The sequence below is a fragment of the Marmota flaviventris genome, chromosome 7 (assembly GCF_047511675.1).
Source record: "Marmota flaviventris isolate mMarFla1 chromosome 7, mMarFla1.hap1, whole genome shotgun sequence".
Lineage (NCBI taxonomy): Eukaryota > Metazoa > Chordata > Mammalia > Rodentia > Sciuridae > Marmota > Marmota flaviventris.
In genome coordinates this window covers 141,256,366-141,282,578 of record NC_092504.1, presented here as the reverse complement: position 1 = coordinate 141,282,578, position 26,213 = coordinate 141,256,366, and the positions used below count along the sequence as shown (strand labels likewise).

Sequence of the window (26,213 nt, the reverse complement as noted above, 5' to 3'; positions counted from 1 at the left end):
GACTTCCGGGGCAGAGATCGGCGCGCGCGGCCCGCGCCGTAAAGCCCGGAGTGGAACGCGGCCCGGCTGCGGAGGTTCCGCTGCTGCCCAGGAGGGGGCGGTTCGGCGGCTGGAGCCGGCGCGTCGGTGGTGCATCCCTGAAGGAGCGTTCGCAGGGGAGCTTCGTCCCCCGCTTCACCTGGAACGTCGGTCGGTGTGAACGAGCGAACGCCACCAACGTGGGGAAGCGTCTCCCGCCCTCTGGCGCCGGGGAGCCCGGGACTCGCGGCCTACGCGGGGCGGCTTTGCGCGGCGGGGACCCCGCCCACTCGGCGGCGGCGGCGCTCTTCTGAGGCTTACGGCGGCGGCCCGGGCCCGCCGCGGGGGCTGACGGGACCGGTCGCGACTGGACGGGACGGGACGCGATGCGGCCGGTCGGGCGCTGCTGGCGCGCGGCGCTGGTGTGGGCGCGGGCGCGAGGCGCGGCTCTCAGGACGACGGCGGGGCGCCGCAGGGCCTCTGGGCTCTCGGGCGAGCTGCGCGGCGAGCCCGACAGGTTCGGGGGCGTGTCGGTGCGCTTGGCGCAGGGCGGCGCGCTGGACCAACTGGACGCCGCTGCCTTCCGCAGCGCCCTGCGAGGCAAGTGTCCGCGCGGGCCGCGGCAGCGGGGCGGCCCGGGGCGGTGGGGCAGCGCCAGCCCCGCGCCCGCCGGGTACCCTGGGCACCCTGCCGGTCCCGTCGACCCCACGGAGGTCCAGGCGAGGAAGGCACTCCCGACCGCGGCTCTGCCAGCCTCGCCCGCTGCCCGGCCGGCGCCAAGCTGACCCCCCCAGGACCTCCGTGCGTACGCTGGGGCGCTCGGCAGGCACCGCAAGGCAGGCACCTGGGTCTGCAGGTGACGTCCTGCGCTTGGTCCCGGGTCCTGCCACGAGCCCTGCCGCTGAGAATGCGTCCCCTAGGGTGCTTCAGCGCGGAGTGCCCGCCCGGTGACAGACGGTGTGATCAGTCCGGCCGATCAGGCAGGCCACCGTGCAGGACACTCAGGAGTTCTGAAGGGACAACCTTGGTATCTTGATAATACGAATTCTGTGCCATTCAGGAATCATTAAATAATAGTCAAATTATTAAATGTTGATATTAAATAACTTATTGAATGATAAATAATTGTTTTTTTTTTAAGATTTTTTCTATATGATGGGACCCAGGAATGGAGAGAATAGGGTAACTTCCCCTGGCTCTACATCTGTTCTTCCTGTACCCTGCTGCCCGCTGGCCTACTGCTACAACTCCATTCTGTTGTCATTCAGTCAAACAAAACTGACAGTGATCTCAGAGATTATCTCAGAGATAATCTGAGAAGAAAGCCTGATTGGAAAGTTGAACTCATTATGAATAACATCAGCAAAAGTTGTTAAGCTGTTCACACATAGAACTCCACCATTCTTTTTGTGTTCGTTTTATTGACAACTCAAAAGTTAGATGGTAATTATAACACAGATAATAAACTGCAAGGGTGTTTCTGATCTTTCTATGCCACTGAGTAGCTGTGCCACCTTAGGCAACCAGTTATTTAATAAATAGAGATTGAGCACTGGTGCATAATATGGCGCTAACCTGGATTGCAACTGTATAGAATATTAAATAGGGTGAGAAAGAAATGTCATCAGGTAACTCGGGATGAGTTCTAATCATCCTCACATGGTTAGTACTCTTTAAGTTCACATAATAGCATTTGTACATGGTTTAGGAAAGATTTATCTCTTTTTGTTCAAGAGAGACTTTTTTTCTTAAATATTTTTATTAGTTATTGATGGACCTTTTTATTTATTTAATTACTTATATGTGGTGCTGAGAAGCGCTCTACCACTGAGCCACAACTCCAGCCCTCAAGAGGTGGACTTTTATGAGCTGGACTTTGAGGAACAGATATAAGCCATGGGGATGGAAGGTGGTAGTGGAAGAAAATCACTGAAGTTTGAGAAAAGGAAAGAATTAAGAAGTGAGTCTGAGACTTCAAGTATTGGTGCCAGAAACAAACAAGCTGGTATATAAAGCTAGTTTGGGACTGTATTATTCCGTTTTGAAAGTACTTTGAGAAGTTTTGAAGTGGCAGTCTTCAGGAAATGTCTGAGAGCAGTTAGAGAGCTGACAGTTACGTGAAGTCAGGACTAGGCACTAGCCTTGTGCCAAAGAGTATAAGATGCAAAACAGCAGCAAATAGCAGTGCTTTTGCAAAACCTTTTTCATTTACTCTGAAAGATTGGGAAGAAATACATGGGAATTCCTGACTGCAATCTTCAAGTGTTGGTTATAGGTGTACATACATGTCAAAACTCATCAACTTGAGGTTGTGTCTCAGCGGTAGAGCGCGTGCCTAATGTGAGCCCTGGGTTCAATCCTCAGCACCACATAAAATAAAGGTATTGTGTCCAACTACAACTAAAAAATAAATATTAAAAAAAAAAAAACCTAATCAACTCTAAGATTTCTGCACATTGCTTTAATTAGACCTCTGTTTTTTAAAGATTTAATCAGAGAAAAGGTCAGAAGGATCTGATCCCATGGCCTCACAGCATGCTAAGTCAGGCCAAATCTGTTAAAGGCACTGTTCTGGGCACACCAACTTTCGAGAGAGGCATACAGCATGGTCCTTGGCTTGGAGGAGCTTGCTGCAGAGCTGAGGAAGAGAAGAGAGGGAAAAGTTCCCTGAACAAGTGCTCAAGCCTCCCAAGACCCACGCTTCAGGGTTGGGGCCAAAAGCAAGTGAGATGACGCATAGGGAAAGTGACCGGAAAGGGTTCTCAAATCTCTAAAATTGCGAAGTATTCCTTTCTTCACCCCTTCCTTTGTCTTTCATGGTTGTGAGTACTTAACTAATGTTGTAAAGCAGTGAAACTTAGCAAGGTTAAATGAATTGGCATCTTTATCCCCTGGCTTAATCTTATGTAATGAAGTAAGAAACTTTTAAAAATTCAAAGACAAAACCTATCATGTTCATTGGGGAATTTTTTATAATAAAATTAGAAATAAATGTCTATGAGTAGAAGGTTGGTTAAGAAGCTTATGAATACCTACATATGGAAAACTTGGAGTTATTAGAAATGTATATTCATTCAAAGAATTTTGGTGACTTACCCCAGAATGTTTAAGATATGTTGTGAAAGACATAATATAAGCTGTATGTAATATGATGTTACTTAAAAAATTCATGAAAACAAAAAAATTTTAGATATTTTCAAACTAGTAAAACATTAAGGTTAATTCATTATCTTTATTTTCAAGATTTTCTAGAACTAGCATAATTATTTTAAAATAATTATATACTTTTGACCATCTTGAAATTTATAAACCAAAAATAATTATGGCATAACTCTTTAAGTGCAAGTAAAAGTCCTTAATAAAGATCAAGACTAAGGGTGTTAAAAGAAACCATTGGCTGGTGATGTAGCTTGGTAGTGGAACACTTATCCTGTATGAAGCCCAGGGCTTGATCTCCAGCATCACAAAACAGAGAAAGAAACAGCATTAAAATTGTATTCCATTTTGTTTAAATCAGTTTATTTGTCTATTCTGCAATTAACAACACCTGTTATGTGGCGAATATTGTCTTCAGTTGGTATGGATGTGAAGATCAGCACTGTGTTCTCCAGGATTTTGATCTGGTAGAAAATCATATAAATAAAGTGGTAATTATGAAAAACATAGTAGTAGCCATGCTGGTGATGTGAACAGGACATTTTGGGATCTCTCCAGAAAGCTAATCATGAGGAAGTACATCCCTAAAGATGGCTTTCTGGAGGAAGTGACACCCTGAGCCCAGTTTTAGTTTATCCTATTTGTCTCACTGTAAAATGTTTACAGATTCTTATTTTCTACATTTTAGCTGCAATACATGAGTGGCGATCAGAAGGTAAAATAGCCGTCTGGCTGCATATTCCCATCCTCCAAAGCCGATTTATTGCCCCTGCTGCTTCCCTGGGCTTCCGCTTTCACCATGCAGAATCGGACTCATCAATGCTGACCCTGTGGCTGGGAGAAGGGCCCAGCAGATTACCAGCGTATGCCACACATCAAGTAGGAGTCGCAGGTAAGTTTCGAACTCATGGCCACTAGAGTTCACTTTTTAAAGTTCCTTAAGGGTAACCCAGTTTCTTTCTTTGATGAATGACTTTGTTCAGTGATTATCTTCCTGAAACTGTTGCAGAGCTTTTAAATAAATGAAAGTTGCTTTACAGATCAGCAGAGGGCATCACAAAGAACTGGCACATTGAGAGCTGAATTCCAAAACCTGTTCTCAAACAGTGGCATGACTTGGAATCAGGAAATAAATTCATTCAACCTAAATAAACAAAACAATCAGAGTCTCTAAAGGATGAAATTTATTTAGAAATAGCCGAGTATTGCAATGGGAATACAGGTACCATGGTAAACTATGAGTGTGTTCAAAGAAGTTGAGGCCAGGACAAAATTTGAGAGACAGATGTGAGTAGAATTTTAGCAGGTATTTGGAAATGGTTATCACTGGGCCACAGTGATTAATAATAAAAGTACAGCAGTCTGAAGTTGAACAAAGAGTTTCAGGGCAGATGTCCTCATAGAGGTATTTTTTTTATGTTATCGCGGTGGCCTCTGAAAGCTGTGGTTATGGCAGAATGTTGTGATGATTACCATCAGGCCTCCTGTACGACCGGCCCTTCATAACCTCCCAGCCTTATTCACTTTTTCCTTTTTTTGGTTAGGTTTACCACAGTGAATCTATTTTGATTCTGACAATTTTCATGTTCTTATCACACATATTAGTACTACTAAACATACGAATCTGTACTGTGAAATATAGCTTAGGTTGAGTATAAGGTAAAGAGAACCAAATTGAATATTACTTCTTAAAGACATTTAGGTTAAGTTATTGTGCCAAACCATTATTTAAAATAGCATGATTTAATGACAGTGTAGAACTTCATAGTCTGATTAGCTTCATAGATATAAATTGAGAGAATACTATCTTCCAATAAAGACAGGGACTCACATAGTAGAAGCCATCAAAATCAGAGGGCTTATTAAGACAGACTGATGATTCAGTAGGTCTGGGGTGGGACCTAAGAATTGGCATTTCTAATAATTTTCCTGTGGCTATTTCTGCTATTGCAGCTTTTGGTCTTAAAAACACCCTTTGAGAACCAGGATTAAGGAGATTCTTAAATGAAAGAAATAATATGTATTAAATAGTAATTTATTAATAATTTTAATTAGCAATTTTATATAATTTACAAGCGTTTTAAAGCTATTTTGCACATAAGAAGTGTTTTAAAGGAGTTATTCAAAAAGTCTAGTAATGTCTTCTCTATCTGAAGTCTTAAGCTTTCCATTCAGCTTCATTACAAACGATTGTACTTGATAATTGGGTGACAGCCTCACTTCATTGGAAAGTCATAGAAATAACTCTCATTCATTGTCATGGATTTCTGATTGAGTTTGCAATCATTACCATAGAATTGGTGATATATACACGAAGAGTTTTCCATGAGAGTTTATAAGTAAGTATTGTATTGTCTCATATAGTTTAGGAGTTCTAGAGGACTTCAAGAATGGGAGATGTGGAACTTGACCAGTAGTGAAGGATAACTAGGATCAGAGGGGGCTCTTAGGGATAGGAACAATCTAATGCAGAGATTTTTAGGTGGAGAGAAAATAGTCGATGTTATTATGAGCAACAGAAGGACAGAAGGTTGCTCATAGTATGGCTGGACCAGAGTGAGCTGTGGCTTCTTCCCTGGTTAATTACCCTCACAAGCCAGCACCTACTAGCCTGGCATCTACTGACTTCTTCCCCTGCAATGTGCTTCCTCAGAGCTTTGTCCAGTTCTTGACAGTTGACGGTTCTGCACAAGTGTCTCCTCCTCAGAAAAGCTCCTGACCCTCCTGTCTAAAACGGGGTTCTCCTGCACACCAAACCTATCAGCCTTTGTCCCTTTATCTAGAGCCACCTGTCTTTATTGCACATAACACAATTGGGAATCCTATCCCTACAATAATATCAACTCCATGAAGGTGGGTATTTTAAGTCTCCTTCACCACTGTATCCTCAAGCAAAGACAGTCTGGCCTAAAGCAGACACCCAGGATTTCTTGAGTGAATGTCAAACCTTCAAGTGGAAATGAGCCCTTGGAGTGCCACATTGTACTGTAAAGAGTGCCTACTTGGGGGGCTTGGTTTGTGGTTCAGCGGTAGAGTGCCCACCTAGCACATGGGAGGCCCTGGGTTTGATCCTCAGCATCACAAAAAAATAAACAAATAAAGTAAAGGTATTGTGTCCAACTTAAAAAATAAATGAAGCCAATTTAAAAAAAAAAAAAAAAAAAGAGTGCTTACTTGGAGCCCAGACTGGCTGCCAGGCTCCACTCTCCCTCTAGGCTGCATGAACTCAGGTACTCAGGATGTTCAGCGGATTCTTTTGATGAGCACCCTAGACAATAATGCACACAAAGCAGTAAGCACAGTCTCTGGCCATAAGCTGGGAATTTCCACTTGATCTCTGACCTAGGATTGATTTAGCTCTTGTGCTGTGGCCAGCAGGGGTCACTCAAGTTGTGTGTACTGGTTCTGTGCTCCTGTTACTAGTGAATTCATTAGGGGAAAGTTCAAGGTGGCTAATCACAATTTTTATACTTTAAGAGTAGGTTTCCTTGCATGCTATCCCTTGGAAAGTCCAATTTCATCATAGTCTAAATTTTATAATAGAATCCATCATCATTAATTACACCTCATTTGGTTTTACTCTTGTTTTAAAACACTAAATGGTGTTTCATTTCAGTTTTCCTTGTGTTACAAATACCTATTCCCTTTACATATTTTATCTCTACATAGTATTTATTACCATATGTTGTGTATAAGGACTCAATATGGAAAGAATGGCTGAATATGTGGAAAATATCTTCCCACATAAACAAATGTTTACGTTATCCCATTTAAAGGAACCTAATAAAGATCATTAGACTGTTATTTATATTTTTGACCCAGGATTGCTCAAAGATAAATGCTAGCATAATCTATAGTGCACTAAGTAATGTGTATAATTAATGAGTAAATGAAATAAATGGATTAGAACTTTAAACTACAAAAAGAAATATTTGTGTTATATGTTAAAAAGTTGTGTACAATTAGCTTCAGAAAGGTCCTGAACTGAATATTAAGATACTAGGATTTGGATTGTTAGGGGTCAGAGGCCTGTGTTCTATGCAGTGATTCAAGAAAGAATGAAAAAGCAAATGCCTTTATTCAGTGAACACTTTTAAATGCATGCTCTGAATATCTCTCTTCCCAAATCCACACACTGAAGCCTAATCCTTAGTGTGAGGCTGTGAAGAGGGGAGGCCTTTGGGCAGTGGGATCCAATCCCTCATGAAGGAGGCCTGAGGGAGTTTGTTTGCCCTTCCACTGTGTGAGGACATAGCAAGAAGACACTAAGGAGTGGGCCTTCTCCAGACACTGAGCCTGCCAGGACCTCAGTCTTGAACTTCTCAACTTATAGAACTATAAGAAAATTGTGTTATGATAAGCCACCAGTTTGTGGTAGTTTATTATAGATGCCAAATGGACTGCAACAGGCACTTAAAATTATCTGAACACTATAAAGAAAATGCCGTGAAAGGATAGAAAGATTGTGTACCAAGAGAAATAGACAATCTAGAGAAGCTTAAGCAGATGATTATGCTACAACTTAGTATATACTAGAACTAAAAATAACTACTGAACAATCAATTCCTTGCTCAGGAGATTTACAAGTCTTCATGGATGAGATGATATCTGAACTAGGCCTTCAAGCATGGGTAGGATTTTGATGACCACAGATAAGTATGGGAGGAGTCTAAGAGAATGAAATTAATATTTCTTGATTATCGTTTATTGTTTCTCCTAACAGGAGCTGTATTTGATGAGAGTACTAGAAAAATATTGGTCGTACAAGATCGAAATAAAGTAAGTTGCTCCTGCATTATAAATGCTTTCCAAATGTTTGGAAAATGTAGAAATTTTGACATGCCTAAGAAATTGTAGAAACTTAAAGGAATTTATAATTTAAGGAATTATAGAATCTAGAAGTTATTTCTAAGCAATTATGGATCATTTTGATATTTTTTTCCAATCAAAAAGTACTAGAACTCAGAAGGCTGAGGCAGGAGGATCATAAATTCGAGGTCAATCTCAACAACTTGGTGAGACCCTCAGCAATTTAGTGAGACCTTTTCTCAAAAATTTTTTAAAAAAATTTTTTAAAGGGCTGGAGATAAAGCTCAGTGGCAGAGTGCCCTTGGATTCAATTCCCAGTTACAACTTCACAAAAAAAAAAAAAGTTATTTTTAACTAGTTATGGATCATTTAAATATTTATAAATATTTAAATATAAGATCAAGAAGTACTTATACAAGCCGGGCACAGTTATGCATGCCTGTAATCCCAGCAGCTCCAGAGCTGAGGCAAGAGGATCTTGAATTCAAAACCAGCCTCAGCAATTTAGCAAGGCCTTAAGCAACTCAGTGAGACCCTGTCTCTAAATAAAATACAAAATGTGGCTGGGGATGTGGCTCAGTGGTCAAGTGCCCCTGGGTCATCCCCAGTACCAAAAAAAAAAAAAAAAAGATATAGTTCAGTGGTAGAGGCCCTGGGTTGGGCATTCTTCCATGCATTCGGGTGTGTTCCACTCTGTGCCAGGTGCTGAGAGTACAGTGATTTGTAAGACGCTCTCCCTGATGCCCTTCAGCTTACTGTTTATTTGGACAGGCAGTCATAGAGCAGATAATTATAGTTAACTTTGACTGTAAGGAGCCCCTGAAGACTTTTCAGAAGGGGTGACACTTAAAACAAGTCTAGGAGAATGAGTAGAAAGTGATGAACTAGTTTAAAAAGGGGGTAGAAAAGCAAGCTGAGAACATTAGATTTGAATGTGTAAAGGCACAGAGTTCACAAAGGGACTGGCATGGTGTGGGAATAATAGTAAGAGTTCACAGAGGTTGGGAATGTAGGAGTGTTAAGATTTTTGACCTGAGAACCAGGCTGGGAACAAATATGAAGTACCTCATACCAAAATAGGTCTAGGCAGCTAGACACTAAGGAGAGCAGTGTCATGAGTAGAAATTGGATTTTTCTCCCAGAAGTTTATAACTCAGAGTGAGAAAGAATAGTTACTTAATACTTTCTGAGACTTAAGTAAATATCAATAAACAGAATCAAAATATTGCCCTATATGTTTTTAAAATTTAAATTATTTGTAACAATGGCTGAAATCAGTGTCATCTTCTCAGAAATGCTATCTTAAAGTCATTCTTAAATAAGGAACTTTTGAGGTTTAAATTAAGGCAGAATCTGTCACTCAATTAAAGCATCTTATCATCAACAAAAATTTATAGAGACCTAATGTCATTGTCTAGCTCTCAATAGATTTTGTATTTAAAATGGGGGAAAAACACATATATTTGGTGAGAATGACTAAATGGGACCAGGAGGGCCTAGTTTTAGGGGTGCCTGGGGTTTAGATTTAAATGTAAACAGTTAATCATGTACAGATTGCAGTCATGGTGATAAAGTGGTAGTGATTAAATAGGGGGAGGGTAATGCAACAATAACCTTCAAATCGGCCCAGCAGTAGCATGCCAGGTGAGGGGAGGAGATGTAAACAGCAGACTTGGTGTAAGGATGACAACCTGCCCCTGGGCAAGTCTCCATGCCCATTTTCTCATCTTTCAAATCTAGTCCTCATACCTTCCTGGGGAAGGGATTTGTTAACTATCTGCTCTGTTCTTTCCACTGAATCCCTTCCTAGTACTTGAGCGAATGAAGAAGGAAATGCACAGCAATGGAAAACTACTCTGGGCAGAGTGACCTTATGCACAGTTTAATGATTTGTTCTCTCATTTGTATCAGTTTATATTTATAGCAATACACAATAGAATGCTGAGCACAGTATTTGTTTTCTTTTTTTATTTGTATGACAAGAAAGAGCTATTTTTTGGCAAGAATTTTATTAATAAGTAAAGTGGTCTATTCACAGAAATAGCTAATGACTGAAATAGATGCAAGTCTTGTATACACTTGAGAGAGTCTTCCTTTATTAAGGATTGTACTTCACCAGTAACCATTGGGTATCCAACCATTGGAGGTCAAGATTTTTCTGTTGAATTTTTAAAAGTTAAGTTGCATATATTTAAGGAGTTATTTGTATCATTTACTTTAAATGTATAACTATCTTAATAATTCCAAATACAGTTAGAAATACTTCCAAATCAGGAAAAATTACTAGAGTGTGAAGTACCTTGCCTCCTCGGGGCACAGCATCCAGGGGCAGTGGGAAGGCCCAGCAGCTGACACAGTGTGGTGGGCTCTCCTCCTTCCCTCCCAACAGCCGCTGTGGAACTAGCATCAGCAGGCCCTGTAGTGGCTCCTTGTGTGCTGAATGTGTCTGGCAGGAGCAGGTACGCTTTCCGCTTTCCATACGGAACCGGAAATGGCTGCCAAAGTGTTGAAGGCACAAGCATGGAGTCAGAAAGATGCACTAGAAAAGGAAGCTTCTTTGAATAACGAAAGAGTTTAAAGTGTTTTGTAGTTCTTTTACATTTCACATTGAATAAATGATAGCCACTTCTGAGATATGGTAGAAATGACAAATACATAATAGATTATTCTCAGAAATTGGTTTATAAAATGTACGTTAGAACAAGGTCAAGATTTTAAATGATCTAAAATTATTTGTGATCCATGTATAAATTATACATACATGACATAAGCAGACCACTGAATTACTAAGCTATTGATGAACTTTTAAAATTTCCATGGGTTTTCTTTGCTTAAATCTTTTATCTTTACCTCTTGTCACCATAATATGATTATTTAATTAATGGATGATACATATTTAAGTTTTTTCTATATAATCAAAAAACAGAACCATTATCTGATATTTTCTTTAAAAATATTTTTAAATTATTATTTTAAAGTTCACTTCCAGTAAACTAAAGTTTCAACTACTTAGCACAAATGAAACAAGATGTGAAAAAATACTTCATCTATACTAAATAAAAAGGAAAATTGTATTGTCTGACCATTTTGGAACCCCTTTCCACCTAGCAGATCTGCTTGCCATATGATGAGCAGACAAGATCCTTGTCCTCAGGCAGTCTGATGTTCCAGCTTCTTGTTTTTAATATTTTATTTTAGTTGTAGATGGACACAATACCTTTATTTTATTTATTTATTTTTATGTGGTGCTGAGGATGGAACCCAGGGCCTCACACCTGCAAGGCAAGCGCTCCCCACTGAGCCCCAGCCCAGCCCAAGTTCCAGCTTCTTGCAGGCACTTGTCCAGTTTTGCTAGATTGCCTGTCCTATGCTTAGGCTTCAGTTCACTCATCACTCATCAGTTCAGAGAGATTAGGAGAGTTCAGCGTGGAGATGACAGCTACTGAACTATGCAATCAGGATTTTATTTCTTCAAAATTTTATCAAATTTTAAATTATAGTTGGCTGTTTTGTATTCAAGCATGTGGGCACATGTAACTTCCAGCTAAAAATAAGGAAAACAGACCTAAAATAATGTTACATGAAAGAAGTCCAGAAATAATGCCCTTGGTTTTGATCCTATCAAGAGAGCCTGAATTCATGTATAACATCTACAGTAGTCTTATGGTATTCCTCTTCTGTTCCTACCCCATTTAGATGTATTTCAAGTCCAGTCTACCTTATGATCACCTTAGACATGAAAATATAAAGATAATAGCTACATGTGGACTCAGGCTCATGTTACCAAAGATACTTTTCTTTTCCTGAGATCTATCATGTATTGTATCAGTATACTCTAACAGAATTGGGTTTTTTTAATAGTTGATCTGATACCTCCCTGAAAGACAACTTAAGCTGAGCTGGGCACAGTGCACATGCCTATAATCCCAGCAGCTAGGAAGGCTGAGGCAGGAGGATCTTGAGTTCAAAGCCAGCCTCAGCAACTTAACAAGGCCCTAAGCAACTCAATAAGACCCCATCTCTAAATAAAATACAAAAGAGGGCCAGAGGTGTGGCTCAGTGGTTCAGTGCCACTGGGTTCAATCCCCAGTACAAAAAAAAAAAAAAATTAATAAGCTGAGTATTGTTAGTTAACAATAAGGTGGTCCCATTGCACAAACTTTAGGCATGAAACAATATGCTGTGTTACAAAGCATATTACTGAAAATGATATTTATATGCTTATTTTTAAAAACATTTTCATAGGCACTTTATTTGCTCAGGAGCTTTGATCAATCCCTGGTGATTATGAGTATAGTTTGTAGGTTTCTTTTGTGTTCAGTAGGGACAAATATGTTAATAAAATGTGATTACTGATGCTTATTAATCCACAGGATGTGTGAGGATGCAAACAGAGATACAGCCAGAGAGGCCAGTGAAGCCACTGCTTTATAGTAATTAAGATGAGCAGAAGGAAGGCTTACACCAAGATAGTGATATGAAAAAGGAGGAAAGATGTTTCTAGGAACTGGTGACCGTGACTTTGTTAAGAAAAGGAATAAGTTTTAAATCATTCAGTATTTTGAGCTGGGAGGAGATGCTGGAATAACGGTATCATCAGCAGATTCAGGGGGTATTGGGAAGAAAAATGATGACTTCACTAAAGGGCATATTTGGTTGGATTTTAAAAGATATTTAAATTGAAGTACCCTCACATTTCTTCTCATTCCTCCTGATGAATTACTGAGGACAGAACAGATGTTGGGTGTCAATTCTCTAGGTTCTTATGGTACCAAAAAGAGGTATTCCTTATTCTTTATAACTTCCACTGTCATAACCCATAAGTACTTTGAAACTCCAGGCAGTGGCCCTCACCCTCAGGACTGGATACAGGGAAATATTGGTGTGCGGGGCTGGGGTTGCACTGCCTGTCCTTAAATAAGCTTGTAGGGAATTTATTATGACTTCCTGTGGCTGCAGTTCCAATTCTTACACCCTATGTAATCGTGCCCTGAGGAGTCATGCCATGATGTAGCTTGAACGTGGCCCACAAGAAGCACTGCACAAAAAGCTGAACAGAGTTCTGTGTTCTAAACGCAGGTGAAGGGTTGATTCTAGGGATTGTCTGGTAAGAATAGTTGTCAGTGCAGGATGAAGTGGTTGAAAAGTACGAACAACAATACATCAGTTCACTCTCACAGGCCAGAGAGATTAGGAGAGTTCAGCAGGGGGATGACAGTGAATTCAACTGTCTGGATCTAAGTTGGCTCACCATTTTTTGAAAAAAATTACTTGGAAGTAAGGATTTGTTAGACATCATATTAGGAAAGGAAGGTTGAACACCAAAAGACCTTTTTTGTCTGGTATAATTCTGGAGTGTGTCTTTTAACAGGGAAGTTTTTACTTGGTTATTTTAGAAGATGTTAAACTTTAGTTATGTGCAAAGTGCCTCACTTAGGAACTAAAATTAACATTTATGGCACATACATAGGGAGAGAAATGAGTTGTCTTTCTCCCAGTATCTTTAATTATTGTTTTGGAATGAAATTTACTAATTAATTATATAAACATACTCTATTTTAGCACATGAATGTATCATTTAAAGAAAAATGTAGTTCTCCATACAGGTGAATATATGATTCTTATTGCTCTGATTTTTCTTTGTGTGTGGCTGCATTTGAACAGCCGAGGAATGTCCCATTGCATCATTTTATGTTTGCCGCATCTTTAGTTGAAGACTTGAGTATTTCACAACAACCCATGAGGGGTTTTATTCCCATCTTACAGATGAAGAAACCAAGTCACAGAGACTAAGTATTTTGCCAAAACATACATAGATAATGTAGTGGAACCAAGATTCTAATCTAACTTGGAATTAAGTTATCTTTGGAAAAAACTAAACAAAGAAAGGTTAGGCAAAGTCTAAAATTAATCATTCATGTAAGAGTGATAAACCTCTCTCCTTCCATACCCAGTTACTAGTCTGGAATACTCAAGGTTGTCCAGTAGTGACAGCACATAGAAGGGTAAATAAATGACGTGACCATGTGTGTGTGTGAGAGATGTATAAACACGCATATACATATGACAGTTTTCCTTATTTCCTTTCAGATGACAAAAATTGATCCAAATGTAAAATGAACTTAGAATTAAATGTTATAATCTAAGAGCCATGAAGAGGCAACTTCTGAGAAAATTTAATGCATTAAGAAACTGGATTTTGTTTTTAGGAAGAGCATTTAGCATTCAGTGAATGCTTTCCAGTTTTACGCCAGCCTGTATACTCCTTACTAATCAAAGTAACCATCATAACAACCTATTATCATCACCATCTGCAACCTTGAAAACTCCATGAGAGAGGTGAAGTCATAGAGTTGAATTGGGAACTCTGTTTGCCAGTGGTGGTACTGATGCAAGTTAATTGACAACTAGATTAACAGAGAAGAGTTCCACAGGGTAAGGATTTATATGTCAACATAATAAGAGAAAGGGATAGCACTCCTAGAGATACATGCAAGGTATGGCAGCCAGCTTCTGATAGTTTTTTACTGCAGTTCCTCCTCTAGGTGCTAATTAATGATCAGCCTAATGCCTAGCTGAAAGCTCCCACCTCTCCCCCAAGTTCCCTCTACTCTACACATCCTAGATTAATAGCAGCTTCATTCTCAGAAATCTCTGCCTTTAATAGGATAAAGGAAGGTCAGAAAATGTCTCATTTGCCATCGGCTGTATCTCAGATGTCTTCAATGTAACTTATGCCATTCTGGTGGGTTGTGGGTCCCTCCAGTTGGGAAGATACATCACCCAAACTCAAAATCCCTCACAGGAAGTGCTACTTACCCAGTCCTGGTGTCTGCCAGATGTGAGGAAAACTGCAAACTGGATTTTGCTGATACTAGGAAAGAACTGCTGGCAGCAAAGCAGACTGCAGGAATGGTGCGCCCAGGAACCACAGCACAGGAGAGTACAGGAAATAACTGTCACCCTTCTCCAGACTTGGAGTTTTTTGGTGGAGCCTGAAAGGGAGTCACCTGGCAGTCCAGAGATTGGTTAACAGAGGTCCTGTGCCAGCATCACGAAGCAGGTACGGAAGGGCAGGCTGGGTACTGACAGAAGACCCCACCTGTGGACTCTGCTGCTCTGCAGGGGGAGCCCAGCAATCAGCCTCCAGGTGCTTGTGCTGTGAAGTCTGAGAGCAGCTGAGCTAGCAATTTGGGCTTCCAAATTCTGCTGGTGTTCAGACCTGCCAGTCATCGGTTTGAGAAAGTGCTGCTTCAGATTTAGTCAGGTTTTCACGTTCCCCCCACATTCGTAGAACATTGGCACTGGTAGAAGCTAGGCAGATTGAAATTATGTTATAATAGTGGTTTCTTTGCAGAGTAAGTAGGAATGATAATTTTAAATAGAGTTTTGATTTTTTTTAAGTTATAAGCAGTGATCCATTTAAGAACAAAATATGCAAATCAAGTATAGATGTCTATTTTAGCAACAAAAATAGTGAGAAAAGGAATCATTTACTATATTTTGGCATTATATGGAATTTAAACATAATTGAACAAGTACTTATTAATAAATTTTATATATTATAAATAATTAGAATTATTTTCAGACATTGAAGCCAGTTTTCTCCTTTACAGTTTTTTGTTTTGTTTTTAAAAGCATGTGTGTGGTACTAGGGTTTGAGTCTGGGCTTTGCACATGCTAGGCAAGTGCTGTACCACTAACCTACATCCTAGGCCTGTGAAGTGTTTTTTATAGAAAAAATGTAACCCTCAGAATGATTATATGCACACACTCAAAACACAGACCTAACAGGACATTTAAAGTGTGTCCTTTCTCCTTCCCAACCCTGTGGCTTTGAGTAATAAAAAGATCTACCAGTGGCTTGACCTTACAAATTGAGTGCTAACAAACTGTGTTCAGGTTAGAGGCCTATTCATTGATTTATTAAATATTACTGGGTTCCTTTTCATACTGTGCTGTATGACCTTTTAAGCACTGGGCATAAATTAGTAAACAATGCAGAGTTTCTACATCTGGAGCTAACAGTCAAATACATTGATACAAATAATAAAATGAATACATAAGATGGAGATGTGTTACTCAAAAAATAAACAGAGCAGTGGTAAAGAGAACGACTGGTTTGCAATATTATACATTAGTTTCTGTACACCTAGCAGCTAGCACGCAAAAATTTTTGTTGAATGACTCAGCCAAACTATGAGAGATTTGATGGTAGCTTCCAAGTCATTGGTGATTATAATATTGTAGATAATGAGATTAATCTCAATACACCAGGTTCAAATCCTAGAAAGTGAGTATGGTGGAGTCAAGATTAGACAGTGGTGATAAAAGATAACCAGATTTCTGGTATCTAGCCAGGTAGGAATAAAGGCAGAACAAGAAGTTAAAATAATACAAGAGAACCAAAGGGAAGAGGCAAGCAAGTCTGTGCCCTTGTTCCAGGTTCTTGAGATATGACTAAAAGAAATTAGTAAACCAGGCACGGCGGTGCACGGCTGTAGTAAACCAGGCCCAGCGGTGCATAGCTGTAATCCTAGCTACCGGGACTTGGGGCAGGAGGATCTCAAGTTCAAGACCAGCTTATACAACACTGCAACACCCTGTCTCAAAAGAAATTTTTTTTTATTAAAGGGTTGGGGTTATAGCTCAGTGGTAGAGGCTTGTGTGCAAGGCCCTGGGTCTGATTCCCCTGTACCAAGAAAAAAGAAACAAAGAAATTAGTAGTCTTTTGGGGTTGTTGTTACAGAAACTTCTGGTTAGGATTTCAGGAACCATAGCCAGGGAACAATGTCCTAAAGCTAAGCCTCTGCTCAGGAAAACAGAAAATGTCTATGGAATTAAGAAACTAGTGAGAAAAAGGGATCAGAAAATTAATCATGCTCTTTCACCTATCCTAAAAACCTTAAAATAGATTTGAGTTTGTCTTCAGGACAAATGTAAAAGAAACAGCACTCTTAAATTTGAAATTGCAGAGAAAGTATCTAACCTTCTGTTAGTATCAGTGAAAAATGTATTAGCAGAGTGCCTTTTGTCAACACCTGAAATGCCTAGTTCCTGAACTTGCAATTACTGACTCTAGGAAGGGGAGGATTGCAAAGGAATCCAGGAGACCATCCTTACCTCTCCTACAGTCTTCTGTTTTCCACACACACATCAAATTTTTATATATTGTTGATGGACCTTTATTTTACTCACTTATATGTGGTGCTGAAAATCGAACCCAGTGCCTCACACATGCTAGGCAAGTGCGCTACCACTGAGCCACAATCCCAGCCTGACACATTAGATTTGTAACTAGCAAATGCATAAGAAAATTTGTCCTCCTACCACCATTCCAAATTATGACAGAACTACTCTAGTATTGTTTGAAATCATACATTTTAATAAGTTTAAAAAGATAATTTACCTTTTCTGGTATGCTTAAGGACCTAGATGACCTCACCAACCTAAAGCAGGGAGGGGGACACAGTTGTGAAGATTGAATAGTTCAAACAGAGCTTCTAGGCACAAGAACATTTGAGAAAAACATTTCTTTTAAAAGAGAGTGAAAAGTTCCTTTATGACGATCGGGGAATTAAGTACAGTAGAATATTATACTTGGAATCCGAGAGATGTTTTGTATAGGAAAAGAGAACAAAGATTTAAAATGTAGCCAATTCAAGGAGACTAAATCTTCCAAACTTATCCTCAGTAGGTTTTTTCCCTCATGAAAGAAGTTAGAAAGATAGAATAATAATAAATCACTGCTAGGTAATATCACAGGCAACAGGTAACACATTCAACACTGCCCTCAGTTTTAATCTAAATTCACATATACTAGGGGAGTGCAGGTCTAAGATATAGATCTTGATTGGATGTACACAAAATATTCCAGTTAGTATGAGGAGAAGACCAGAGGTATATGAAAAACCACATAGCTAAGTATTAGTGAGAAGTCTCAAATCAGCTTTTCAAATTTCTTAAAAGAAATGGTTAGAATCAAATTGCCTGAACTTGAACCCACACTAGCTGTGACTCCAGACCAGTGACTAATCCTTATCACCTCTAAATTGGGAATAACAGACTCTTGTTGGATTTCTGTGCAGTTTAGATGTGTTAATTCTTACAAGAACATTTAGCAAAGTGTCTAGAACATGGTAAGCATTCAGTACACACTAGCTAATATTTTAGCATTTTAACATTACTAACCCTGTTTAGTGTTTTAATATAAAGAGAATGGGAAGATCTGCCTGCCTTGCTATTGCTCAATCATTTTCAAACCACATGACTCAGGCCTCTCCACCCACCACTTAGACCCCAGGCTCAAAAACCCAGACTTTGGGAGAAGGAAACTTTTTAAAATAAGCTCTTTAAACCTAAGTGATATCAGGAAATGTCACACCTATTTACCAGCATAAAATATACCTGATCTTTCCATACTGAAGCCTTATTAAAAAATCAGATTTGTGTAAACTGTTTTCAATCCTTCTGTCCAGCATTTTCCCCCTTCTGACAAGTTTTTATCTCCAAATATGATAGAGTCTCCAATCATTTATAGTAAAGTCTAGGCAAAGATTTTGAAAGTTGACTTTTATTGTTCTTTTAAACATTTGTCTACCCAGTTATAACATGTTTTGCTGCTGCAGATAGAATTTATGTTGGTGGTCAGACAAAAGCCTGTGAAGTTTCTACAGAAGCAAAGCTGCTGAAACTATTTTGAAGTGGAATCCAGGACAGTGTACTGAGGTAGAGACTCGGAGATGGATTCTCTGCACTAATAAAGTGAAGCATAATTTACTTTGTAAACCAACACTGAGCCTGCCTGAGCCAGATGCGGAAAGGTGGGCGGCCTGAACACTGCACCCACTTAACCAGCAGTCTGGGAAGCCCTGGGAATCTTGCCACTGGTGTCCAAGCTCGCATGATTAAGAAGTGACACATCCTGGGGAAGCTCTCCTCAGGAAATGCGTGGGCCACCAAGCTCGCCAGCAGGAGGGCCACAGCTCCTTCTGTGCATGAAGAGTGTGCAGAGTGCTGGCCATTCTTCAGCTTCCTTGTGGGGACGGATACATAGAACAGAGCTCTGAAGGAAACAGCAATCCTGACAGCCACACGAACACTGTCATGCCATCTCATAACCACCTGTGGTCTATTTCTAAGTTACTCTATGCTATCCCAATGATCAGAGCTTCCTACCTGCCCTTCCCCACCAGAAAAAGCAGTGTTCTGGGAAAACACAAAGAAATGATAGACAGAAAACACAATCTGATCAATTTTATTCATACTACCCATGAAAAGCAATTACATTTTTACATAAAATTGTTGATGTAGACAACAGAATCTTAAGAGTAGTATGTCTGATTAGAAATACAATACAGTAAATAGATATGAAAATTAATAGCATCCTTTAGTGATTACATTTATTCTGTGCTTTCTACTTAATTATAGCAGCATCTGTAAGATTCTCCTATTTGTTCATAGTTAACTAGCAGCGAAATTTAAGTTACACAAATGCAGTAGATATTTCCCTCCAAAGTTTCATTAATACAAATTTTATCACATTAACCAAATAAAATTACTTCTATTTCCTGAAGAAAAAGGTGGAGAAAGATTTCATAAGTCACTAGCTCCTCAGCAAAGGAGGGAAACTGGAAAAAGTGAGTTCTCATTGCCTGGACCAGCGCTGGGTGTTTTGGCACCTGCAGGTGTGTGCGTCTGTGTGTTACTGAACAAATGCTACGTAAACGTTTTTTTCTGCTTGATGTTGCAGGTGAAAAATATGTGGAAGTTTCCAGGAGGCCTGTCAGAGCCTGGAGAAGATATTGGTATGTATCTTACATATTATAAGTAGCTTGAAAATACTGAGGAAATCACGTGCTTACTTTATCTTGCTCTGTATCAAAGAATAAGAATGTAAATTTTCTAATTTCTTCAGACCAAGTCAGAGAGATTACTAATTCAATAAAATTAGCAGCAACATTTCTAGCATTTCAGTTTATTCCGTTAGTTTGAGGAATACCATTAGGAACTTAACACCTGTTCTGTTTAGGACTGTCTCTAGATTAATTTGTATGAAAGCTTTAGGTATCCATGAGTAAAGCTTAGCATTAAGGGTTATTCTGAATATGACCAAAATTGATGTTGGAGTTAAACTACAAGAAAACACAAATTTTGGACCATTATATCACAGAAAGGTGAATAATAACTTAAATTTAACATTGAATCAATATAATAAAGTCAGTTATAGAGCTAAAATGATGTAATTCTTCTCTTTATAAGAATTTTATCTACTATTTATTTTGAGTACGTAGGAAGCCAGAACAGTAAAATATCATGAGAAAGTCTCAAATGAGAAATAGCTCCCTAAAATAACTTACTGAGCTCAACATTTGACACAGAGAAATAGGAACTAATCTGAGAATTCTCTATGCCACTAATTTATAGGAAACAAAAGAATAAAAATAATTTTCTTGTCTATTCTTAAGCCATTGGATCAAATTCAGTGTCATCGTAATCACTAAAAATTTCATTTGATACTAACATTATTTCTCCAAGACCTCTTCCTTAACAGGCACGTCCCCTATTCTCTTTAGTCAGGAATACATTATGGAAATTTACTGAACTTACTTTTATTTAAAGTCAAGGCATAGTGATGTACACCTATAATCCCAGCGACTCTGGAAGCTGAGACAGGAAGTTCTCAAGTTTGAGGTCAGTTTTAGCATTTTAGCAAGGCCCTAAGCAACTGTTTCGAAATAAAAAATAAAAAGGTCTGGGGATATGGCTCAGTGGTAGAGCACCCCAGGTTAAATCCCCGTTACTATAAAAATTAAAATGTGTGTGTTCTTGAAACTTGATTTTTAAATGTTATTACAGATCAGAATGCCCTCTGTGCCTTGCATAGCCAACTCCTAACATCTTCCAGTAAACTGATCACACTCAGGTGTGTCTACAGCAGATCTTGGGTTGGAGAACTTACTGACCTTTTGCTTAGGTTCTGCTAGGTGTGCTGGTGGCATAGGAGTATTTTGTTGAGGAGTGAGCACTAAAAGAGAAGGCCATTTACTCTGCGAGGCTACCCTATTCTAATTACCATCCGCGGGAGGCCTGGGCATTGTGGGGACTAGGGAAGCCACGCCCAGCATTCTTATCCTGACCATTGGGGGACGTCTGGGGAGCTTCTGTGGCTTCCCCTTCTGAGGCTTGCCTTCACAAATGAATCCACTTTTTTTCCTTTGAACTTTCATGGATCCTTTGAAAGTCAGACTTACATATAAATATAAATGAAGAAATACACATTTCTAAGCTAAATACATTAAGTTTAGGTTTAAGTATAATCCAGAACCTTTAAGTCAAATTAAAAATTAAAAATGCACTTTTCAAAAGTATTTGTGGTTATCACACTCCACCATCCAGAGATTATACACATACCTCAGTCATGTGGAACAAGAAAAAAAGCAGCAACTGTCATTCATCTTCCTACCTGGGTGTAGTATAAATTAAGCTATGTGATAAAACCCAAGAGCAGCTAGAAATGACCCCTGACAGTAGAGGTCTGAAAGATGTCTGTGTGAGGGTATTTCTTTTTTCTAACAGTACAAGAGGATATTCTTGATAATGAAGCCAAATCATCCAGACATTATGTAGATTATTTTCTTTAAACCCTACATTCAGGAAAGTAACATACTGTAGGAAGACTTCCATCACACACACACACAAACACTTCTATTGGCTCCAGACTGGACTCTTTGTTGAGTCCCAGTAAATATACTGATTAACTGGGAAATGTGTTTGTTTGGAATCTTTCATTCTTTGATGATACTACGTGAGGCAAACAGAGTTCTCTGTAGTGTTTCAGAAAGTAAGAGGGCCATACATATACAAAGTAGAATACAGTCCTACAGACTGTGGTATAAAGGCACCTGTGAAGTTAAAATAGACACACTGCCATCCTGGAAATGCCATCTCCTCTGTCGATCTGTAGTCACAAAGATTATCAGTGCACCAGAGCCATGAAAGCCCACATTCCACAGAATTCTTCCTGTTACTTTATTTCATTTCAACCTCGCCCTATTATTAAATATTACAATTTAGAAATAACAAGTATAAACTCCATTTCATCACTTTCCTGTAATTAAACAACAAAACATTACGATGACATATTCAAACACATCTCTTTTTTTCTTTCTTTCTTTTTTTTTTTTTTTTTTTTTTTTTGGTACCAAGGATTGAACTCAGGGGCACTTAACCACTGAGCCACATCCCCAGACCTTTTTTATTTTTAAGTTTGAACAGGGTCTCACTAAATTGCTGAGGCTGGCTTTGAACTTGTGATCCTCCTGTCTCAGCCTCCCAAGTTGCTGGGATTACAGGTGTGCATCACCACGCCCAGCTACGCACATCTCTTAATCAGCAAAAATAAAAACAAAAGCGTACTAGTTTTTCCTATGTTCTTCACACTTGTCAAATAGTGTATCTTACTTCAGTTGAGGTTACAGTATATTAAAATAACTTTAAAGGCACAACAGAACAAGTCACTTGATCTTGATTAAAAAAAAAAAAAAAATTTAATTCATGTTGAAAATCCTTGAGGAAGAGATTTTCATCTTGAGGTGGAAGGGATCTCCAAAAGTCCAGAGGTGGAAGCACTTGTTTGCCCTTCCATTTTCAGGAGTGGTCAGTGATGGTACTACTGTGAGACTGGTCAGAACTCTCCAGGCAGTGCTGACTGACTTCAAGCAGGACAGCCTGCTCAGCACCCTGCCCTGTGCTTCCTGGGCCTGCAGACGGCCTGAACTCATGAGCTCAGTACCCAGCTTCTTATTAGTGCTACTAGGAGCTAGACAGAATCCCCAGGATATTTTTCAGAGCATTTAAAGAATAAAAGTACAGATATGAACAAGAGTTAGGGGCATTATCTAAAATTTTAAGACCAGTGCCACCAACTTTAATAATCACTTTAATAACAAATATATACTGTATACAGATTAAAGTTTCATACTAAGGAATTTTTTTTAACCTAGATTATTCTTCTATGCCTTCAGTTGTAACCCCACCACCTCCACATTCTTCTCCCTGCAGTGCTGGGAACTGAACCCAGGGCCTTGCACATGCCAGCCAAGCACTCCACCAGTGAGCCACAACCCCCGCCCCAGTGGTTTCAGTTTTAAAATGTAAAACTAGTCATGCTGAGACTATGGGCAGATCTGAATAGGGGAAGTCATAGGTTAACTTGAGAAGTCCGTACTCTTCCTGCGCATGGGGAGCACATCCAGGGCACTGAAGAGGAGCAGAGGACCAGAGCAGCAGGGGGGCCTGCTCTTCTCAGCTTCCTCTTCCTTGCTCTTTTTTACCAGAAGAGTCACTAAGAAGGCAAAGTCACTGACAACATAGTGAAGGCACTTCAAGGTGTCTGAACAACAGCCTGTCTGTGGCAAGTGAGCCTCCCAGAGAAGCCGTCAAGGAAGGCAGATCTTTAAGGGCTTCTCATAGATGCTTCCAGAGACAATGACAGAACATCACAAAGCTGGGTGAAACCCATTTAGGTGGTCTTTCAGGATATTCGGGGAACACACCTCAAAAATATGGTAATAGTAATAAAAATCCTGCCACAGAAATTTTGCATTTAATTGAAAAATTAACCTTCTAGAAAATGAAGACCCTTATTATAAATTTTTAATGTAGTTTATTTATATATTTAGTACTGGGGATCAAACACAGGGGTGTTTTACCACTGAGCCACATTCCCCAGTTCTTTTTATTTTATTTTTGTTTAAATATTTATTTTTTTTAGTTGTAGTTGGATATAATATCTTTATTTATTTTTATGTGGTGCTGAGGATCGAACCCAGGGCCTCACCCGTGCTAGATGAGTGCTCTACCGCTGAGCCACAACCCCAGCCCCACAGTTCTTTTTTATTTTGAGAAAGGGACTTGCTAAGTTGCTGAGGCTGGCCTCAAACTTGGGATCCTCCTGCCTTAGCCTCCCCAGTTGCTGGGATCACAGGCGTGCACCATCACATCTGGCTATATGATACATTTTATGTATCCCTAGCCTTTTGAAAACTGATGAACATCTATTGCCTTTTGGTATTAAAAGACTGAGACCAAGCTCTTTGAAGTCTTATCTCAGGAAACAAAGGCAATGCCAAAACTTCCTGCAATGGGATCTCACTGCCACATTACTAGAGAAGCATAACAAAATGGTCACAGGGCATTTGCTCGGTGACCAGAGGCTTGACAGTCCCACCTGGGATCACCAGGAGAAATCAGAATCATTTCATAGCTCACTTGACCCATTTTTCAGCTCTGTGGACTTTTAGGGAAGAACAGACCACTTCTCAGTTCTGCAATATGTAAGTTTAGGCAGCTTTCATGGACGATCAGGAACAGGATAATAAAGAAGAAATATGTCCAAGTATTATCTGCACCTTTGCAACATGTTTTAACTTTTGCAACCTATGCTTTTACCTTTTGGGAAACAGAGCAGGAAGAGGTTTAAAAGATGTAACCCTAAAAAAAAAAAGTGAATGAGCCTCCAGTTAGCAACCAGCCAAAGAAATAGTCAAAAGCATCTCCGGTGTAAAGTAGTGAAATAATTTTGGTATTTCAGGACATCCAGAAGTTAGAGTTAGTATTGAAAGCAGCCAACCAAAAGTTTTGCTTCTGGACTTTGAGATTTTAACTACAAATCTTCAAAGCTGATGTGTCTAAAATTGTGATCCTTACAATCTGCACATCTGTACTATGTAGGAGATACAGCAGTTCGAGAAGTTTTTGAAGAGACTGGTATAAAGTCAGAATTCAGGTCCCTCCTGAGTATTCGACAGCAGCACAGCCTTCCCACAGCCTTCGGGAAGTCAGATATGTACATCATCTGCCGCCTCCAGCCACATTCCTTCACCATCAACTGCTGCCCGCAGGAGTGTCTCAGGTGCGAGTGGGTGGACCTGGTGGACCTGGTCAGGGCTGGAAACACAACTCCCATCACCAGCAGAGTGGCCAGGCTGCTGCTCTACGGGCACAGAGAAGGGTTTGACAAGGTAGACCTCACCGTGGAGGAGCTTCCAGCAGCGTCCACAGGCCTGCTCTATAAGCTCTATCACAGGGAACTGCCAGAGGAGTGTGCACTGTGACAGGAGCGCACTGAACCCACACCGACGTGTGTTGGAAATTTTAAGGAAACTGTCAATGTTGATTAATATATGCCAGATAATAAAATGTCATGAACACTTGGGATTATTAAATATTTGATGGTAATTTTCTAATGCCTATGATTTCCTTGTTGAAAATTCACATGTAAAGACACTTCAGAACCTTTTCAAATAATATAAATGTAAGAAAAACATAATCTAGGTAATCTTCATTGAGTAACAGCAGATGCTATATAAAAAGAAAGTTTACACATTTTCTATAATTGTTGTGTTTCTTTACTGAGGCAATGGTTAAATATTAGATAAAAAGCTGTCTGGCACGTTATCTAAACTGTGCTGTATATGATTTTCTTTTTGGTACGTTATCTAAACTGTGCTGTATATGATTTTCTTTTTCTCTTAACAGATTCTAAAATATGCTTCCTTCTTTCTTGTGAAATGAGATTAGATTATGCCATTAAAATCAGCTCTTAGCAGACATTGGAAGAAAAAGTATAGCTTTCTGCCCAGGTCCTGTTTTGGATCCAAGTTTATACTGCCCTGTTCGTTTCAGGGCCACATACCAACTGGAGTATTTCCTTGACCGGTAAGTATTGTAGTTATTTGATTCCAGTCGTTCAAAAAAGAAACACTCGTCCGTAACACATTTCTGAAAAATAAAGGAAGAATTACTTGTTATTATTTTTTCATGTTGAATATTCATGATAGGATAGTGTCTTGTCTGTCCAGCCAGCAGCAGTGGACTTGGTTGGGTTCAGCAGGGCAGTCAAGGGAGCAAGACTCAGTAGGCCAAACTGTGTCAGAGCCAGCTCTGCAGGGCACACAGGTCAGAACGCAGACTGTCAGCAAGGCACAGCCAGCACATTTCTGCAAGGGGATGAGTTCAAGGACCTGTCCTTTCCTCCTGAAATAAAAGGTGAGGGGTAGCTGCAAGACCACTCGGATGGAACAGGAACCACACTGTTCAGGCCCGAACTCCCACACACAAAACAGACAGGATGCCCAAGGAGGGACACACCCAGTGGCAAGAAGCACACTGAGGAGCCCAGGACTCTAGCCTCCAGCAGAGGAGGCCAAATAATCCTCCTTTCTTTA

General features: G+C 39.8%; 2 protein-coding genes across 5 annotated transcripts in view; one reads left to right on the top strand and one right to left on the bottom strand.

Moving 5' to 3' along the window:
- Positions 1-6: 6 nt before the first annotated feature.
- Nudt6 (nudix hydrolase 6) lies at positions 7-25,232 on the top strand. Of its 3 annotated transcripts, XM_027955856.3 has the most exons (5): positions 7-618; positions 3,863-4,066; positions 7,898-7,953; positions 19,736-19,790; positions 24,718-25,232. In XM_027955856.3, exons 1-5 carry the CDS (start codon positions 405-407, stop codon positions 25,098-25,100), a joined length of 912 nt encoding a protein of 303 aa, XP_027811657.2. In that variant the 5' UTR covers positions 7-404; the 3' UTR covers positions 25,101-25,232. The 3 variants fall into 3 exon arrangements, with proteins under 3 accessions (XP_027811657.2, XP_027811656.1, XP_027811655.1); XM_027955855.2 differs by lacking the exons at positions 7-618; positions 7,898-7,953 and having other exon boundaries at positions 3,981-4,066; XM_027955854.2 differs by lacking the exons at positions 7-618; positions 3,863-4,066; positions 7,898-7,953 and adding an exon at positions 14,969-15,046.
- LOC114108236 (fibroblast growth factor 2) overlaps positions 15,042-26,213 on the bottom strand; it is a 48,190-nt gene continuing 37,018 nt past the window's right edge. Inside the window, exons 3-4 of one of the 2 annotated variants that reach the window (XM_071614715.1) lie at positions 25,682-25,767; positions 15,042-15,297 (exon numbers count right to left, since the gene is read on the bottom strand). In XM_071614715.1, coding sequence (XP_071470816.1) covers positions 15,255-15,297; positions 25,682-25,767 — 129 coding nt within the window. In that variant the 3' untranslated portion in view covers positions 15,042-15,254. Of the gene's footprint in view, positions 15,298-19,224; positions 25,768-26,213 lie in introns of those variants that run through there. The other variant, XM_071614716.1, reaches the window with a different exon arrangement.

What these genes read in the sequence shown, in the direction of transcription:
- Nudt6 (XM_027955856.3), top strand. Translation starts at nt 405, where the DNA reads ATGCGGCCGGTCGGGCGCTGCTGGCGCGCGGCGCTGGTGTGGGCGCGG. An exon ending in ACATCAAGTAGGAGTCGCAG is followed by an intron (nt 4,067 to 7,897) that starts GTAAGTTTCGAA and finishes TTCTCCTAACAG; the next exon opens with GAGCTGTATTTGATGAGAGT. An exon ending in TCGTACAAGATCGAAATAAA is followed by an intron (nt 7,954 to 19,735) that starts GTAAGTTGCTCC and finishes TTGATGTTGCAG; the next exon opens with GTGAAAAATATGTGGAAGTT.